Source organism: Pantherophis guttatus, chromosome 14 (genome assembly GCF_059756535.1).
Source record: "Pantherophis guttatus breed Tessera chromosome 14, ASM5975653v1, whole genome shotgun sequence".
NCBI classification, from domain to species: domain Eukaryota; kingdom Metazoa; phylum Chordata; class Lepidosauria; order Squamata; family Colubridae; genus Pantherophis; species Pantherophis guttatus.
Window position 1 is genome coordinate 3,125,422 of NC_142076.1, and position 18,409 is coordinate 3,143,830.

Here is an 18,409-nt window from a genome sequence, read left to right on the forward strand (position 1 = left end):
GAAAGAAGGGGACAAAAGGCGGGACAGAATGAAGTGTGAATGAAAAAAATGAAAATAACTTTTATTTATTTTAATTAATTAAATTGAATTGTTAAATTGCCTGCAGCTAGTTGTCCCTTGATGAGATGGCCACAGCGAGCTGACTGCAGCGAGTTCGTTGTGGTTAGTTGGCTGTGGCAAGTTGTCCCATTCTGCATTGCAGACACCCCCCCCCCTCATTTTTTCCCAACCACATTCTTGCAAGGTTAGGTTGAGAGTGGCACTGTCAAGACATTTGGTTAACTTCCATGATTGAAGATACCACCTGAATCTCCCCAGTTTTAACCCTTTACCTTAATCGCTCTGCCTGAGTATGTAACCCAGTGTGCATGGAAGAATGACTTTTAAAACAAGATGTATGCTGGTTCAGTTCAGTCACTCAAGATGATTAATTTGTTTATTTTTTAAAGAAAATATTTCAGTCTATATATTATCTGCCATAATTCAAGTTCATTATGAAGTCCAAGTAGATAAATATTGGGAAACAGTCATTCAGTGGAAAAGATTGTCAGTGTTGTAACATGAATAATAAGTTACAAACACTGTAATACCAAGTAGCAGTGCTACATGAAGAATTCAGATCTTCAGCTTCCAGCTTCATTCACTGCTCCCCAAGATGGTGTCATGAAAACAACACCTGGATAACCACAAGTTGCCCACCAGAAGGGCTCCAGAGACACTGTGTGTGAGAAGAAGAAAAAGAGGAAGAGGAAGAGGAGGAGGAGGAGGAGGAGGAGGAGGAGGAGGAGGAGAAAAAGAAGAAGAGGAAGAAGAAGAAGAAGAAAGAAGAAGAAGAAGAAGAAGAAGAAGAAGAAGAAGAAGAAGAAGAAGAAGAAGAAGAAGAAGAAGAAGAAGAAGAAGAAGAAGAAGAAGAACAAGAACAAGAACAAGAAGAAGAAGAGCTGCTACCACTACTACTGCTACTCTTGGAGTAAGGTGGGGGAAGACTGAATTGTTTTTTCCAACAATTGTTCACAACAATTGTTGTTGTGATGGTGGTAGCTGTCTATGAGGCAAATATTGACCAAGCATGCAGCACAACATCTGTGATAAGGCTTTGAATGTGAGGCACACCCCTCATAATTGAAGAAGTCGCTATCAAGATGACATTATTGCCCATTTTTCTATTTGTAAACCAATTTTTTTCTGCTTTCCAACTTTTGAGTAAACCCAGACGCTTCTTATTTATTCCCAAGCATATGAATTACGGTAGATTTTTCTTAAGAAATCAAACTTATCTTAACCACCAATTCTTTCAGGGAAATCTGCCATCTTTCTTCTGGTGAATGGGGCACTCACTAACTTAATAAGCTATTTTACCAGAGAATCTAAGCTTAACCTTTTCTAGTGAGTTCTCCCTATCTGCTTATGTAAGAAGTGCACATCAACCAGTCAATCAATCAAATAAGTAACCAATTTCACTGCACCTTAGTGATTAAGGAAAAAAACACCTTGTGGGACTGAGCCTTTTTTTTAGTCCCTTGTGGAAAAATCAGCCCTCTCTGACCATGGAACCCATAAACCCAATTTTAAAAACCCCCAGTGGAAAATTATTTTGCAGGATCCAATCTGGATCAGTCAACAGGACCAGGGGTTTAATCATTTGAAATTCAGACTAGTGCTGGAGCCCATCCTTAGGGAACTTCTCTCGAGCAGTTTTGGGCTATTCTATGGGTAGTATTTATGTGGTGCCTGGTTGTATGTGGCTTTTTAGTTGTTGATTGGGACGTTGATGGTCAGCCATTAAATTGTTGGCTGTTGTTTCCTTCTGAAATTAAATCTCTGGTTGGTTCCTGTGAGCGAGCCAGATTGGATCCTGCAACATTATCCTGGGACACGTAGATTCACCTTCATTTGTGAAAATTATTTTGTTACCTATAAATTACATTTCATGAATATAAATCTGCATTCACTTCAACATTAATATTTCCTATATATTGGTCCCCCATACGGAAGAAATTGAAAAATCCAGCTAATTGTTGGAAAGGCCGTACTAATTCAAATGAGCCGGTTGAAGGTTCCCTTTATGTAGAAATGTAATATGCAGGATAACTTCTACACAAAGGGAGCCTTTTCTTGCCTCAGATGAACTAGTTCGGCACGTCCAACAAATTAGCTGATTTTTTTCAATTTCTTCCACACTGGAAGCAATTAATAATTTGCTTTGGAAGAGTCACTGAATTTTGGAGCAGTTCATTTTCTTTTGAACTGTATACCAATTGTGTGGGAAGTAAAAGAGAACAAAGAAAATGAACCCTGAGGAAGATTACAATGAAGAAGGGCTAACGGTACTCCAGGCCCACCTGCCTAGCACAGTTGGACAATCATCTTACGAATTTACTTTTCTTCCCACATTTGAACTGGAATATTCAAGTTGCTGGAAGTCTGAAGGGCAATTTAGAAATTTGGTCTCTAAATTTGAAAGTATCTGTTTGTTCTCACTTTTCCCCTCTTCTGAAGTTAAATTTACTCAAAAGTATGCAAGGTAATTCTGAACATATGTTTAAGATTCATATAAACTCCTCTTTTTCATTTATTATTTTCTTTTTCCAAAACCATAAAAGGGTTGGTCTCTTTATTTTTTTTTGCTCATTTAATCTGGACGTACAATTGTCTGTGTTGTCCTCTTATATCCCCTGGAAAAAGTGCTAAGATATAGACGGATGTTAACAATATTTGCCTGGTACAATAAGATCACAAATAAATTTGAATAATTAATTGTGGATGCAAAGACTGGCACAATTATTTGCCTAAAGAGGCCTGAGAGATTTTTTCTCTGAATATCATCCCCCACCCGTGCTAAATTCCATCAGGCAAATTTATTGGTATTCCCAAAAGAGTCACTCAACCACAACAATAGTAGTTTTTAAACATTTAATTGACAAATGGACCATTAAAAAGAGAAGCTGCCAATTTTCCTTGAGAAACAGTATCCCTTTGGATCCAGATCAAAATAGCTTCGCTTGGTCTATTTGAGCTGAATGTAAAAACAGTGCTTATGGCTAAATTAAATCTGCCATTAATTTTAGTGTGACAAGTATAGCTACTGTGTCCTGGATCCAGTTTATTGAAAGGGAAAATTTGTGTTTGGAATTTGTAATACTTGCAGCAAGAAAAAAGAAAAAAAAATAGTTGTATTGTTCTCCTTTCTCCCCCTGGGTGAACTCTCTGGACATTTTTATTTATTAATTTAACACATTTGTATGGTTGCGGTAATTCACACTTGGTGACATAAACACTTGGGTCTAGGACAGGGGTCTGCAACCTTATATACTCAAAGAGTATGGATCCATTTGGACCCATTTCCCACAGAAAAGAAAACACCGGGAGCCACAAAACCTGGGTGGGCATGGCCAATTCGATGTCACTCATTTCTACCAGTCACATGACCCCCGCCTAGCCATGCCTACACAGCTGGTCATTAGGGCAGAGAACCAGTTGTTAAAAACACCGGGAACCACAAAATCCTTTTAACATCTCTCTCTCTCCCCTCCCTCCCTTCCTCCCTCTCTGTATCTCTCTATGTCTCTCTCTCTCCCCCACTCTCTGTATCTCCCTGTCTCTGCCCTGGCCGCTTCTCCATCCCCCACCGTCACCCTTACCTTCTCAGGCCAGGTGAGGAGTGACTGGGATGGGAGGGTCAGCCAGTGGTGGGATCACCTGACAGGGAGCCACAGCAGAGGGCCCAAAGAGCCGCATGTGGCTCCGGACCCGCAGGTTGCTGACCCTGGTCTAGGACAACTCGTCGCAGCCAACTTGTCACAGCCAACTCTTAGTGGCCAATGCGACGCGGGACAAGAGTTACACTAATATCAAAGAAATGATGGAATAGAATCATTAAAGAAAGGATGCAAAAGGAGGGGTAGAATGAAATGTGAGTGATACAAATTATGTTTAAATTATTTTAAATTATTGAATTATTGAGTTGTCCCATGGCGAGTTGTCCCATTCCATCAACACTTTGCCTGCAGGATGGCTTATTTTCTTTTTCATGTGCTTTAGTGCTTTTTGCTCTTTTCAGATTTGGGACACGGCTGGCCAGGAGAGGTTCCGCAGTGTCACCCATGCTTACTACCGGGATGCCCACGGTAAGAACTTCTGCGATGTTTTGAGAAGTCAGTTCCTTGTGCAAGAAGGTTGCCACCTTGAATAGACTGTAAAGCCCTACCTGCGGTCTTCCCCTTTTGATTTTTATATTTAAAATTGAGCTTCGAAAGACGACAAGAAATGTATTTCACACACTTGCTCACTTGTGAAGAGGATACTGCTTGTTCATTTTCCCAGGTTAGAGGCATTATAAATTCTCGGTTGTGCCAGCCAATCAGAGCTTGTTAAAAGAGAAACAGGAAGAAATGATATAAATAAGGAAGTTTGTAAGTGAGGGAAGATGAAGTAATCAGAAATTGAGGGTGATAGATTCAAACATTTTTGTACCAAGAAGTGAAAAATAATCAAGTGAAATTATCACTATCTGAAATTACTGAGAGTGTTTACAGAGTGGAATGAGCATTAAAATGACTCCCTGGGTCTGCCTGAGCTTTTAGTTCCCCTGTTTGTTTCAATAACAGCACAATATTTTAATGATCCTTTTCACAGATAATCAGTCATCATGTAGAGGGAGATTTATAGAGGGAGGAAGTGATAGATACAAACTCATGGTAAACCGATCCAAACTAAACTGCAGAAAATACGACTTCAGTAACAGAGTTGTCAACACCTGGAATGCACTACCTGACTCTGTGTATAGTATAGTATAGTTTATTGAATAGCCCGAAGGCCTTTTCAAACAAAACAGAAAAGAAAAAGGGAAAAAGATAAAACAGTTACAAAAATAGCAATCTAAAAATATATGATAGATGACATTAAATTTTACAATATCAAATTTCAATAGCTAAGTTGCCAAGACTAGATAACCCAAATAGGATAGCTCCTCTCTAACTGAGCTCATCTTCCTTACAATCGATAAATTTTTTTTTTATATAACTGGCTCGTATTGCCGTCATTCTTTTAAGGTATCGAGTGATCGCTCTTACCAGGGGAGGAGAGTCAGCCCTCAACAGAAATGCTAATTTTTGGCTTATATTCCAGTGGGGAAATTTATTTATAATTGGGGACAGATATTGTTTTCTTACTTCTTGATAGAGACTACATTCGAATATTATATTCGCCGTGTCCTCCACGACGTTTACCCCACATATGCATATTCTTTTGTCATACGGGATTTTCCGATAACGGCCGAATCTAACGTTGGTATCTAGAAGTTCGAATCTAAACTTAACAAATAACTGTCTCTCCACTGATGGCATTTCTAGATGTAAATACTTTTCCAGAGTGAAAGTTGTTTTAACTGCTGTCAGCAGTTTAAGGGAATGATTAGTTGAAAGGGTTGCCATGTCCGTTTGCCCATGTATATCTTTAATCCGTTGTTTAACTTGGTTCAGTGTGTCACACAACGGGAACCCTACGCCATATCGGTTCAATATTTCTGACAGCCGGGTTAGCCAGGAATACCTTTGAGGATTTGAAATCTGCTGTTCCTCTAGACATATTTTAGGGAGTCTGCTGGCATCCATCTGGGTCATTTTTAGCCAGTAGGCTACCGCCCTAGTGATTGTATAGGTGTCCAGTGAGAAATGTCCCAATTCAGCTCTGACGGCTGCAGCTGAAGTGGAATTGTTTATCCCAAGCATCCTCCTTAACAAATTATTTTGAGTTCTCTCTAATATGGGGGCCTCTGTAAGACCCACCTGACTCTGTGGTTTCTTCCCCAAATCCCCAAAACTTTAACCTTAGACTGTCTACTGTAGACCTCACCCCATTCCTAAAAGGTCTGTAAGGGGCATGCATAAGCGCACCAATGTGCCTTCCATCCCTCTCCTAATGTTTTCTTTTATTCGTATCCTTTTCATGTATTTATAATTATGTTTACACTTGTCTCTGTCATAAAATACATGCTTGAATAAATAAAATAAAATAATATAATAAAATAATAAAATAAAATAAAATAATAAAATAATAAAATAATAAAATAATAAAATAATAAAATAAAATAAAATAAAATAAAATAAAAAAACTGTTGGCCATGTTTGTCTGGATTAAAATTGGAAGGACAAGCAGCTGCCATTGTGCCCAGAAGCAAACTGTGAAGATAGATAGATATATACTCTTGGTACATAGAATGACAGAACCATAATCCCAGATAATCTTCTCAGAACTAAAATGCCAAGGTTGAACTTCGGTATTCTGGCTATTGCAGAGCTGAAATGGACTGGAATGAGTCACTTCACATCCAAAGACTATCTAATCCTCTAGTGATCCTGAATCATAGAAGAAATGAGTAGTTATATGTATTTAATTTAATTTAGAGGCTGCCTGTCTCCATGATTCTGGACATCTTCCAACTTAAAAAGTAAAGAACAATAAGTAAAAGATCATGCTCATCTGGAGAAAATAAAGACCGCACACCAAAGAAAAACCAACTGGGCAGTGGTGGGATTCAAGTAATTTAACAACCGGTTCTCTGCCCTAATGATTTCTTCCAACAACCAGTTTGCCAAACTGTTCAGAAAGTTAACAACTGGTTCTCCCGAAGTGATGCGAACTGGCTGAATCCCACCACTGCAACTGGGACTCAACAACCACCCTTCCCTGAGGTATGGGTTTCCCCAAGTTAGGTTTTCAAGGATTTACAGAACCTCATCAGGGTGAGACCTGTATGGATTTCTGAAGAAAGGCTGGTCCAGAGGCAAGCAAGCAACCAACAAAGAAGGAACAATATCTAGATCCCAAAAGATGACATTGTTGAACAAAGGGATCTAAAGCATACTCACTTTATATCGTGTTACAAGATGATTATTGGCTTTAAGTGGTTCCTCAAATAACTAGGACCTATATTAGGAAGAGCTTGGTAGGTGATAACCAGCACCTTGAATTGTGCCTAGAAGTCAAATGGCAACCACTACAGCATGTAGAGCAGTAGTGTCACGTGGGTCTTCCATGGCACACCATCACTGCTTTTACTGCTGGATCCATTGTAGGGCCTCCCAACCTGGGATTGCAGATGCAGCTGTTGCAATAGAAGGACCCAGGGCAAATCTCCCCTGGCAAATCTGCCACCTCTTCTTTCAGCAGAAGCCTGAATCCGGGACAGATAGCACTTCAGTCTCAAACAGGGAACTGTGACCCCCTCCAAGACCAAAGATGAAAAGTTCCACAATTCATGGGGCCCAAGTATACACAGACACTTGTCAGAGTTGAATCTGAGTTTGTGTTGTGGTCCGCCGGCAGCCTGCGGAGCTGGCAGCAGAGTCGGACAGTGAGGCGGCTGGGGAGGAACATGGGCCAGTCCTGGAGTCTGGGGAAGGCTCGGATGGGGGCTCTGCGTCGGAGGCAGAGAAAGGGCCATCTGGGAGGTACATGCTGCCTCCGGAGCCTCCAGACCCTTATCATGGTGATCCACAACTGTGCTCCAAGCACCAATGCAAAGGAAGCAGAAGAATTCGAGAATGACTTGCAGTACCTTAAATCCAGCCCAGGAAAGATGCTACAGGCAACTGGAACACTAACGTTGGACATAAATAACATATGGAATAACAGGAAAATTTGGACTTTGAGAATGAAACTAATAGAAGACAGATTACTAGAATTCTGCCAAGAACATTCATACCTCTTCTAATAACCAAAAAATTACATATAGACATCACCAGATGGACCAGACCAGTGGTGGATTGCTCCTGGTTCGGACCGGTTCTATAGAACCGGTAGTAAAACCATCAGGAGGCTCCGCCCACTGACCCGGACATCATAAGAAGTGATCTGCGCATGCACAGAAGCTTCCGCACATGTGCAGAAGAGCATGTGCGCGCGAGCGAACTGGTAGTAAAGGTAAGTAGAACCCACACCTGGACCAGACCAAGAACAAGTTGACTTTATCCTCCGAAGAAACTCTTTTTGTCAGCAGAGACAAACTCAGACACTGACGGTGTCTCAGGTCACAAACTCCTCCTTGTAAAATTACAACTTGAACTAAAATACACACATAAAATATTCAGGCCAACAAGCTACAACCTCAGCAATATTCTGAATGTTTATGCAGTAAAAGGAAAGAATAGATTTAATGGATGGTTTTGATAAAGAGTGCCTTTAAAAAAAAAGGCTGAAATTAATGTTATCATTAAAGATTAATCAAGCAAAAATATCCTGAAATGTAGAAAACCAAAGGGCTGCTTGTTTGTACCTTGAAAAGAACATAAAAATTACTACAGAAAGAAGATAGAAAGAAGACGTAGTAGAAATATATGGAACTGCACACACCCCAAATCCACAAATCCCCGATACACATGAAGATTAGACCGTTGGACACGAGCCAGATATTCTGAAAATAAAGTTAAATGGCCCTTAGATAATATTGCCAAAGACAAAGCCACAGGACTTGATGAAATACCAGAGCAACTGTTTAAAAACTTACAGGGTGATGCAGTTAAAGTGCTACATACAATTTATAACCAGGTGTAAAACACAGCAATGGCCAATAGCCAAGAAACAGGAAAAGAAGCTTTTATTTCCAATACCAAAAAGGCAGGATTTCAAACTACCCAAAATTTTACTTAAAGGTAGTCCTTGTTTACCGATTGTCTTGCCTGCCAACTGTTTGAAGTTGCAACAGTGTTTTTTAAAAAAACAATTTTGCAACCAGCTCTCACATTTATAGTCATTGCAGCATCACGCAATCACTTGAACACTATTCAGATCAGTGGTGGGTTGTCCCCGGTTCACACCGGTTCTATAGAATCAGTAGTAAAACCAGCGGGAGGTTCCGCCCACCGACCCCGACGTCATCAAAACGCTTCTGCGCTTGTGCAGAAGATCGCGCGGCCCCCCTGCGAACCGGTAGTAAAGGTAAGTAGAGTCCACCCCTGATTCAGATGCTTCACAACCAGCTTCTGAGAAGCAGATGGTTGGAGATTGTGAAAATAAATCACAAATTGTGGTCATTTCTTAATATCATAGTGATTTGCTTAACAACCAAAGGGGAAGTGACATTGTAAGCCATTGTCATGTGATTTCCCACTAAGCAACTGCAGAGCCGTGACTTAGTGACTTCCAGCCTTCTGAGGTTGGTAAAATGAGGACCCAGATTGTTGGGGGCATATACTGACTCTAAACTGCTTAGAGAGGGCTGTAACATGATATGAAGCGGTATATAAATCTAAGTGCCATTGTTATTGCTATTAGAAACAGAGTTGCCGGTCCCAATTGCAGTTGCTAAGCAAGGGCTACCTGGGTCTCACATGCTTAGCGGTGAAAGCTCAAGGTTTTTCTCCAGTCTGCAACAGAACTGGCAATACACAAGCTGGATTCAGAAAGGCCACCCCAGATCACATTATAAGGTCTGGTGGATAATTTTTAAAAAATCAGAGGGTTCCAAAATGAAATGTGTTTTTGCCTGCCCTTAAATCCTGGGTACCCAGGGCTGTTCTCATCTGCCTCCTGAAGGATCTGCATGATGCCAAGAAGCGGACAAGACAAGTTAAGATAGGAGAAGATAACCTTCATTGCAGGGGTGAAATGCTACCGGTTCAGTCTGGTTCGCCCGAACCGGTAGTAAAAAAAGGCTATGGGTTCGCCAAACCGGTAGTAAATTTTTTTAAAAAAAAAACATTCTGATGATCAGCTGAGTGACGTGCGATCGTCCGAACTTTTTTTTTTTTTTAGTTTTTAGGCATTTTTTACTACCGGTTCTGGAGAACCGGTAGTAAATGCTTTTTAAAAGTTTTTTAAAAAAAGGCTCTGAAGATCGCACACCACAGCTGATCACCATCCTGCAGGCTGTTCTACTTACCCCATGCCTCCTTTTGGTGTGCACTGTGTGTGCGCGCGCACCTCACATTCAGTGTGTGGTGCGCACTGTGTATGCACATGTGCCGTGCACATTTGGCACACAGTGCACATGCGCAGCCAGCAAACCAGTAGTAAACCGGTTGAGACTTCACCACTGCAGTGCAGAAGCCTCAGACTGCAACCAAAGTAGTTGTTGTCCAGGCCAAGGTTTTCCCAGCTGTAACATCTGGCTGTGAAAGCCGGAGCATCACAAAAGACGACAAGGGAAGAAAGAAGGCATTGAGCTGTGTTGCTGGAAAAAATTGCTGGAAGCACCTTGGACAATCAGAAGGTCAAATCAGCTGAAGCTGGACAAAGTCAAACAAGACTCTCTCTAGATGCCTTAAGGATGAGGACGAAGCTGAAATCATTCGGATGCCCAACGCAAAGGCAGGGTCCCTTGCGGAAGACCCTGAATGCTTGGAAGTATGGAAGTGGTTGGTAGAAGATGGTTTGATATTGTCAAGGATGAGGAGCTTACAAGAACTCTCAAGAAGCACTTACAGATGGACAGTCCTGGTGAAAAGATGTTCACTGATTAGGAAGTGTCTGAATGAGTAAATCACCGTTTTAGTGGGAATCAATCAAAAGTCATTATGAGTTCAGTAGAGAGTTTTTTGGGATGGTCCTTTGAGCAAAAGGCCCACCAAAGATGTGGCTGCAGCTGCTGGACAAAGCAAGTCCTAATTTAGTCACAATTTTATTTTACATTGCTATCATATTATGTTTGCAATTCACACGGCCTGCCTCCGCAGACTTCTCAGGATCCGGTGGCAGGACAAGGTGCCAGACACAGAAGTCCTCTCCAGGGCAGTCCTGCCATCAATTCACACCTTGCTGATGAAAGCCAGGACACGCTGGGCAGGCCATGTTGCAAGGATGTCAGACCACCGCATCCCCAAACAGCTTCTCTATGGTGAGCTGTCTCAAGGAAAGCGATCCCACGGGGGACAAAGGAAGCGATACAAAGACCTACTGGAAGCCTCCCTCAAGTCCCTGGATATTCAACCACCTCCTGGGAAACAAGGTTGCCAGATATTTGAAGACAGAAGGACAACCATAACACAAGAGAAGCAAAGCCAGAGCTGCCAATACTGCATAGTGGTGCCCACACATGTCTGCCCGACATGTGGCAGAACATTCCATGCTCTATAGGCCTTACCAGCCACCTGTGGACACACCGTGGACAGCCCACAACCCGTTAGATGTCAAGGTCCTCTTCGAAAACGATGGACAAACATCATCATCATCATCATCATCATCATCTTGTTTGCAATCCTAATAGTGTTACTTTATACAAATTCTGTGTAGGTTTATCTTGTTAGTTATTTGTACTTGTGAGTGTTATCTTGCTCAGTGGAGAGGGATGATGACAAACTGAATGAAAAATTCTAATTATCACCTGTAGTTTGCCACAGAGCGTGTTAGGTTTGCCCTGCCTTGGAGTGAAAGGAAGGAGCATTCCCTCCCTCTGCTTATTATGGGTTTTTGCGACGTGACACAGCCTCCTTTGGTGATGTGACACAACCTCTTCAAAGGGGCTCTTCTTCTCCCATCACAAGAGGGAGTATAAAGGTGCTTCAACCGAGTTTTGAAGTTAAGCTCCACATTCACGATGTGAATTTCTGAGTGAAGACCTGAGACCTGTTTGCGTTTTCCAGGTCACATCAGCGCCTTCTTTCAAAAAAGTGCTCTGTTTTCAAATTGTACTTGGAAGAGGGACAATCCTGGGGAATAATTTAAGCCTCCTTTCTTGGTAAGGAAAACGTACACCGACTGCTCATAGGAGAAGCAGTAGGGACAGGCAACTGCTATTTTTTCATTTTGCATTGTTGCACCGATTAAAAGAGACAGTCAAGATTCTTCTGCAAAAGGGAGAGAAATGAGCACCACCCAGCAGTCCTTCAGCAACCTCAATGAAACATCCCAGCTTTCAAGGTTGTGTCCTTTTGATTACAACGACGCCATAGAAGGACACCTGTGAGTAGTGTAGAGGCAGATATTTCTCTCTCTGGGCACCGTTAGAATATATCTGCTGAACAGAGCTCCTCATTGGTGACAGGAAGGGCATCCGGCCAGTAAACAGCCTGATAGCTCCATTCAGTTGCCCAGACTCTACCCCGCAAGGGATTATGGAGTCATTAAAAGATGATGATGATGCAGGGACACCTGCAGCAATGGCTGCTGGCTTCAAGCTTGATGGCCAAACCTTTTTATCTGCGTGAAATGTGAGCGAAAGGCTTGGAGAGGCTGGTTCTGTCCCCCATTTAGAAGCCAGAGACCATTGCTAGGGGGCACCAGGCTCCATGATGCCTTTAAAAATTGGCCCATCCTCTGAAGAGGCAGCACCCGGCTCTTCCCCTGCAGGCAGAGGTGAAATGCTCCCGGTTCGGACCGGATCACCCAATCCGGTAGTGATGGAGGCAGATGGTTCGGAGAACCGGTAGCAAAAATCCCTGCCCCCTCCCATGCCCAGCTGAGCGCACAATCATCAGAGGCTTTTTTTTTACTTTTAAAAGCATTTTTTCTACAACCTCTTTGACCAAAAAAATGCTTTTAAAAGTAAAAAGAAAAAAAAGCCTCTGATGATCGTGCGACTCAGCTGGGATTGTCAAAGGCTTTTAAAAGCCTCTGATGATCCAAGCTGAGTTGCCTAATCGACAGAGGCTTTTTTAAAAAAAGTTGTACATGCCCCATCACTGGAGGCTTTCAAGAAGAGACTGGACAGCCATTTGTTGTTCTGTCCCCGTCTCAAACACACACACAAACAGACAGCCGGGGGTTAAATAAACTGGCAGACAACCAATTCTTTCAATAAGAGGATTGGCAGCAACTCAGTAGCTGCTTGCCAAGACTTTACTCATAAGCAAAATACACACAGTTCAAGAATTGTCAAGTCCAGTCCGTAATTAAATCCAAGGCAGATAATGTTGTTTCCAAAGATGCAATGTGACTCGATAGTAATTAGTTTTGTCCATCACAGAGTCTGAATGGCCACCTCTGTGGGCTGTAGTCCAGTGACTCAGCTTAATCTCTGGCACGCCTCTTCTTCTGTTGCGCGCGCTTATCTCTGCGATGCTGCCGAGGATCCAGCCAAGACTCATCTCCCTCATTACTATCCACCTGTGGCTGCGTGGATGTGCTTGGCCCCGGGCCTATCTCTTGACCTTCAGTGGACACCGAAGGCATTGCCAGAGAGGAGGGTCCTGGAGAGGGAAGCCTTGCCAACTCCTCTCCTTCACTCTCAGAGTCCTCTCCTGCCGATGACACAGGCTCAGATAACGGAGCCACAACATTTGTCTGAAATGGTATAGATTCTCCCAGTGGTGGGATTCAAGTAATTTAACAACCGGTTGTCTGCCCTAATGATTTCTTCCAACAACCAGTTCACCAAACTGCTCAGAAAGTTAACAACCGGTTCTCCCGAAGTGGTGCGAACCGGCTGAATCCCACCTCTGGATTCTCCTGCTCATGCAGGGATTTGGACTAGATGATCTCCAAGGTTCCTTTCAGCTCTGTTATTCTATGTTCTAGCTCAGGGGTGTCCAACGCCAGCCATGGAATTCTGGGAGTTGAAGTCCAGGTTGGATATCCCTGAGCTAGTCTAGGGTCCCCAGTCAGGGTTCCAAGAATTAAAGGATGTCAACCAGATTTCCTTCTTGGCAGCTTTTATTAGATGTTGAATAATGGGAGCTGGCAATCTGAGCGAATAGCCCTGAGCAGCTTCTTGAGTGGTGCGAGAGCTTGTTAAGTGAGAATGATTAAAAGGATAATGAGAAAACCATGAAAGAGGGAGAGTTGCTTCTGGGAATCTCATTTATTTCCCAGAGAACAAGAGGGGCCTGAGGAAGAGGGGGGAAATTTAGTGGAACGGAAAGGATGGCCATTCCCAGTTCCATCACTGCCTTATTACAGGCAGTTCTCGAGTCGCGACTGCCCATTACGGTAGAAAGGTGTGATCGTCATAAAGTAGTTCGGTCATGCCACCAACCTGATTTTATGATCTTTTTTTTTTTTCAACGGTTGTTAAGGGAACACAGTAGTCAATAAGCAAACCTGTGGTTCGCTACAGGGTTGGGTTTTTTCAGCAAAATGTAAAATCGTAAAAGGCCGTCATGTGACTGCAGGATGCTGCAAATGGCCATAATTGCAGTCTGATTGCTGAGCACCTGAAGTGCAGTCATGTGACTCTGGAGGGGCGGGGGGAACCTGTGTCATAAGTAGCCGCCAGGTAGGCCTGTTGGAACTGTTGAAACTGATCAAGGAGACATTCAACCTGGAAATAAGGAGGAATTTTTCTGACAGTGAGAACAATCAACCCATGGAACAGAAGTTGCCTTTGGAAGTTGTGGGAGCTTCATCACTGGAGACTTCCAAGAAGAGACTGGACTGCCATCTGTCAGAAATGGTGTAGGGTCTCCTGCTTGGGTGGGGGTGTGGACTAGATCAGTGTGTCAACTTGCAAAGCTTTCAAGTTGCCATGAGCAGGAGGGAGGAAAAACTGAAGTGAATTCCATACATTCTCCTGACCGCAATCAGAAGGAGGGCGTTAGGTTTCACAGCCAGCCAAAGTGGTTAATTGGAGAATGTGATTTATGACATGGCCAGAGAGGAGGGGAGAGACAGGGTCATAGGGGAACGTAAATCTACATAGGATTAGTCCTAACTGCATCCCAGTATTGCCGGAATGGTGCTCCTAATAAATGACTATATTTCCTTTGAAGTTTGGATCATGGCTCATGAATTAATTAGGGCATCTTTTGGAAACTTGACACAGCGGTCACCAACTGGTGGTCCGTGGACCACTGGTGGTCCATGATAAAATTTTGGTGGTCTGCAGAAAAATTATTTGCATTTTTTATGTTGAACTAAATCAGGGGTTCTCAGACTACACCCCTGGGCCGGATACGTGCAATGAACATTTATGTCTCCCCCTTCAGTGTCTTTTTGTGTGGGTTGGAAAGGGGCAGAAATTCAACTTGGGGTTTGTTTCAGCCTCCTGGTGCGGGGCTTTGGTCGAAGGCTGGAGAGGTGGTGGCGAAGAGCCGGAGGGCCTTGTTCCAGTGGGACAGCATCATGGCCTGGAACTGGCTGACCATCTCAGCCCGCTGAGCCTCCAGGTGTCAGTACCCTGCCTTGCACTTCCACAGGTCTTCCCTCTGCTTGGAAAGCCTATGCTCCTAGTCCTCAGTGAGGTGCTTCTGCTGAGCCTCCTTCTCGGCCAGATCCAATTTGAACTGAGTAGGCTGTTTGGCCAACTCTTTCTCGTGGTGGCTGCTTAGCTCCGACAACTGCTTCCTGTTGGGGCCCTAAGGAGCCTGAGTGGGGAGGCGAGGAGGGGTGAGTAGAGGCCGACAAGGGGCCCTTTGACATGAGTGACATCAAGTTGGACACACCCACCCAGTCACATGACCACCTAGCCACGCCCACCTGGTCATTAGGCAGATTGTATTAGTGGTCCGTGGGATTTAAAATTATGAATTTAGTGGTCCCTGAGGGCCAAAAGGTTGGTGACCCCTGGACTAGATGACCCACAAGGTCCCTTCCAACTCTGTTAATTGTATCTAACTTCAAATGGTGGCTAAGTAACTGGTCGTAAGACAAAAACTACCAATATTTACCAATGAATACAGATAGCCCACAACTTACAAAAGTTCATTTAGCGACTGTTCAAAGTTACGTCTCCGAAAAAAGTGACTTAGGACCATGTCTTACACTTACGACCTTTGCAGCCTCCCCATGGTCATGTGATCAAAATTCAGATGCTTGGCAACGGATTCATATTTATGACCGTCGCTGTGTCCCAAGGTCACGTGATCCCCTTTTGCGACCTTCTGACAAGCAAAGTCAGTGGGGAAGCCGGATGCACTTAACAATCATGTTACCAACTTAACAACTGCAGGGATTCACTTAACAACCGTGGCAAGAAAGGTTATAAAATGGGACCATTAACAAATGTTTCACTTAGCAACATAAATTTTGGGCTCAGTTGAGGTCGCAAATCAAGGACTACCTGTATTCCCTTGACATAAAAGGCCCTAAATTCAGCACCAGACAGTGGAATCCTGATGTTGTGGTCCGCCAGCAGCCTGCGGAACTGGTAGCGGAGTCGGAGAGTAATGAGGCCGAGGAAGAACATGGGCCAGTCCTGGAGGCTGGGGAAGGCCCAGATTAGGGCTCTGCGTCAGAGGCAGAGATGGGGCCAGGGCCATCGGGGAGTGATGCACGGACTCCGGAGCCTCCAGAGGCTGAAGTAGAGAGGCAGAGGAACAGGAGGAGCCTGTTCCTAGTGCACGTATGAGAACAGTTGCCAGAAGGCAGGAGCAGCTACAGCAAAGAGGACGACTCAGGAGTAGGGCCAAAAGATGATTGGCCCCTCCCATAAGGCTTAAAAGACCAGCAACGGCTCTTGGCCTCTTTGTCAGAAAACAACGTTGATAGATTTGTTTCTTGTCTTGCTGCATTTATTTCTTGTCGGTGTCTTCTGCTTCTGAACTTTTGCCAAGAAAAGCCTTTGGCAGGTTGCCAAAGTAGACCAAGGTTGGTGATAAGGCTGAAGAATTGTGTTATGAAGAATTTGTTTTGAATTAGTTTGAACTGCGCTGAGAAGGAGTTAATTCTCAGCTGTTCTAATAAAATCTGTTCGTTTAGAACTGATTGCGTCTGATAATACCTACTTGAGCCTAGGTCACAACACCTGATACCATTGCCATGTATTGCTTTATTGCACATGATGCGCAGATGGTGATATTTTAAGAGCCAGCCTCACAGTCACTTTTGCACGTTCTGCTCTTCAGGTGTCTGCAGTTGAGTATTCTTTGCTCTTACAATTGGAAAGAGCTTGCATTTTGGGTGCTTTTTTGGGGGGGCTGCATCCAGATGTGCACTCCAGGAATCCTGTGACAGGACTGTCATCCAAATGCACCAGCCATACTTTGCCAGATACGAGTCTGCCATACGCAATGCGGGGAAGTAAGGGGTTAGGAGGTAAAGGGAATCAAAACTACTCATTGTGCCGTCCCATGAGAGCCGGTGGCTGCTCCAAGGTCCCACCGTGGAATGCAACACCCTCCAGCCCGCCAAACCAGGGACGGTTACCAAAACAATTTGTTTGAATGTAGTTGGATAAGGGGAGATATCCAGGGGGAAAGGTAGGGAGAAGGGAAGAGTTAACCAGATGCTTTGGGCATGAAAAACCAGATTCGGCTTTCCTACACTGCAACCACTTGGCTTTAGTAAAGTGTACTTTCACTAGCGATGGTGCCGAGAGTCTTTCCTAACTGACCAAGTTGGGGTGGCTGACACTCTACTTCCCCCTGTCATCCATGGGGTGAAACCGTGGTTTTCTGGTCTGCAGTAGAAGCAGCAATCAACCTGCAACTTGCTAACTGCAACGATGCACTATTCATTCCTCTCCTTTCTTTTCCTGCCTGGCGCTATTTTCTTTCCCTGCTTTTAAAAATGTAATTGTGGTATTGTGCAAGACAACACAAACAAGCAAGAAAAAACCTCAACCCTATGAAATAATCACCCGAACTGTGCTTGATTTTTTGTTCTCTTTTGTGTGTGAATCACATCTGTAATGAGGAAATAAATAAGGCACCAGTGCTCAGTGCCTCGAAAATCCCGCCTGATAAATTGACTATCCAGCTAAAATTGCTGCAGATCTTGCTATGAATTGTATACTGGCCATTTGTGCAGGACTTTAGTTACTTCTGAGGGTGGTTACTGAGCAAGAAGTCATTCAGAGACGCAGCTGGCAGCCTCAATCTCTGCATCAGGAATAATCGAATGATCCCAGGAGACCTTTTGAAAGAAAAGGGGCAGGATGATTAATGCAACAAAGGCTGATTGAAAAGGAAAATTAATGTCAGTCCCTTTTCTGACTGGTAAAATGGGGACAGATGGACAATGCAGGATGTGCTCGAGCCGGGAATGGGACAACTTGCCACAGCAAACTTGCTGCGGCCAACTCACTATGGCCAACTTGCCATGGCCAACTCATCACAGCCAACTCACCATGGGCAACTCACTGCAGGACAATGTAACAATTCTATTTAATTATTTAAAATAAATAAAAAGTATTTTAATTTTTGCCATTCACATTTTTTTTTTAATTTGATTTATATGCCGCCCTTCTCCGGAGACTCGGGGCGGCTTACAATGCATTAAGCAATAGCCTTCATACTTTTGTATATTTATACAACGTCAGCTTATTGCCCCCACAATCTGGGTCCTCATTTCACCTACCTTAGAAAGGATAGAAGGCTGAGTCAACCTTGAGCCTGGTGAGATTCGAACTTACAGTAATTGCAGACAGCTGGTGTTAATCACAGTGCTTTTAGTCTGCTGAACCACCAGGCCCCTTTTCATTCTGTCCCTCCTTTTGTATCCTTTCTTTAATGATTCTATTCCACCATTTCTTTGATATGAGTCAGAGGTGGGTTTCAGCCGGTTCTGACTGGTTGTTGCAAACTGGTAGTGGAAATTT

General features: G+C 43.5%; 1 protein-coding gene across 1 annotated transcript in view; it reads left to right on the top strand.

The window, feature by feature from the left end:
* The window catches only part of RAB26 (RAB26, member RAS oncogene family), a 233,886-nt gene that overhangs the window by 160,767 nt on the left and 54,710 nt on the right, over positions 1-18,409 (top strand). The window contains exon 4 of the mRNA XM_060693025.2: positions 4,061-4,127. Coding sequence (XP_060549008.2) covers positions 4,061-4,127 — 67 coding nt within the window. The remainder of the gene's footprint in view (positions 1-4,060; positions 4,128-18,409) is intronic.